This window comes from Hippopotamus amphibius, chromosome 3 (assembly GCF_030028045.1).
Source record: "Hippopotamus amphibius kiboko isolate mHipAmp2 chromosome 3, mHipAmp2.hap2, whole genome shotgun sequence".
NCBI classification, from domain to species: domain Eukaryota; kingdom Metazoa; phylum Chordata; class Mammalia; order Artiodactyla; family Hippopotamidae; genus Hippopotamus; species Hippopotamus amphibius.
The window spans coordinates 107,675,403-107,677,004 of record NC_080188.1 but is presented as its reverse complement, the minus strand read 5'-3'; the positions used below and the strand labels follow the sequence as shown (position 1 = coordinate 107,677,004).

The window sequence follows — 1,602 nt, the reverse complement described above, 5'->3', positions numbered from 1 at the left end:
GTCTCCCCGTCCCCTATGCCTCGTGGGGAGCTCGTGCCCTCTCCCAGCCGAGCACCCCACCCTACCCACCCCACCCCACCCCTTTTTTTCCGAAGGCGCTGGGCGGTGCCACCCTCCGGCGGGAGCCCGGCACTGCACAGCCCCCTCTGACTTTCAATGTTCCACACTCCCTGGCCAGAGCCTCCCCGGCCAGAGCCTCCTTGGCTTCTCTTTTTCCCTCCGACCCCCTTCCCCCCCCGCCCCCAGCTGCCTCCATTTCCTTAAGGAAGGGTTTTTTTCTCTCTCTCCACCCCCCCCCCCCACACCGTAGCGGCACGCGAGCGGGCCTGGTGGGCGGCCGAGTTTTCCAAGAAATAACTTCACCAAGATGTCCAGTGATCAGCAGAGGTCCGATGAGGAGAGCCCCAGCACCAGCAGTGGTAGTTCAGATGCGGACCAGCGAGACCCAGCCGCTCCAGAGCCTGAAGAACAAGAAGAAAGAAAACCTTCTGCCACCCAGCAGAAGAAAAACACCAAACTCTCTAGCAAAACCACTGCTAAGTTATCCACTAGTGCTAAAAGAATTCAGAAGGAGCTAGCTGAAATAACCCTTGATCCTCCTCCTAACTGCAGTGCTGGGCCTAAAGGAGATAACATTTATGAATGGAGATCGACTATACTTGGTCCACCGGGTTCTGTATATGAAGGTGGTGTGTTTTTTCTGGATATCACGTTTTCATCCAAGTATCCATTTAAACCACCAAAGGTTACTTTCCGCACCAGGATCTATCACTGCAACATCAATAGTCAGGGAGTCATCTGCCTGGACATCCTTAAAGACAACTGGAGTCCTGCTTTGACTATTTCAAAGGTTTTGCTGTCAATTCATTCTCTTTTGACAGACTGCAACCCTGTGGATCCTCTGGTTGGAAGCATAGCCACTCAGTATTTGACCAACAGAGCAGAACATGACAAGATAGCCAGACAGTGGACCAAGCGATACGCAGCATAATTCACATAATGTGTATGCAAAGTGAAGGAGCAGAAGGCATCTTCTCACTGTGCTGCAAATCTTTATAGCCTTTACAATACAGACTTCTGTGTATATGTTATACTGATTCTACTCTCTGTTTTCATCCTTTGGAGACTGGGAGACTCCCCAAAAAGGTAAATGCTATCAAGAGTAGAACTTTGTAGCTGTAGATTAGTTATGTTTAAAATGCCTACTTGCAAGTCTTGCTTCTTTGGGATATCAAAATGTATTTTGTGATGTACTAAGGATACTGGTCCTGAAGTCTACCAAACATTATAGTGCATTTTAGCCTAATTCATTATCTGTATGAAGTTGTAAAAGTAGCTGTAGATGACTAGGAATTATGTCATTTGTATTAAACCCAGATCTATTTCTGAGTATGTGGTTCATGCTGCTGTGAAAAATGTTTTACCTTTTACCTTTGTCAGTTTGTAATGAGAGGATTTCCTTTTACCCTTTGTAGCTCAGAGAGCACCTGATGTATCATCTCAAACACAATAAACATGCTCCTGAAGGCATTAAAAAAAAAAGTTGCCTGTCATATCAGTAAACAAAGGATGTTGTAGTCATCAAGCCATCACATTACAGCC

The 1,602-nt window shown here is 46.8% G+C and overlaps 1 protein-coding gene across 1 annotated transcript; it reads left to right on the top strand.

Moving 5' to 3' along the window:
• Positions 1-367: 367 nt before the first annotated feature.
• On the top strand, positions 368-1,277 carry LOC130849269 (ubiquitin-conjugating enzyme E2 E3-like). The gene has a single exon (XM_057728027.1). It carries the CDS (start codon positions 368-370, stop codon positions 989-991), a length of 624 nt encoding a protein of 207 aa, XP_057584010.1. The 3' UTR covers positions 992-1,277.
• Positions 1,278-1,602: the final 325 nt, after the last annotated feature.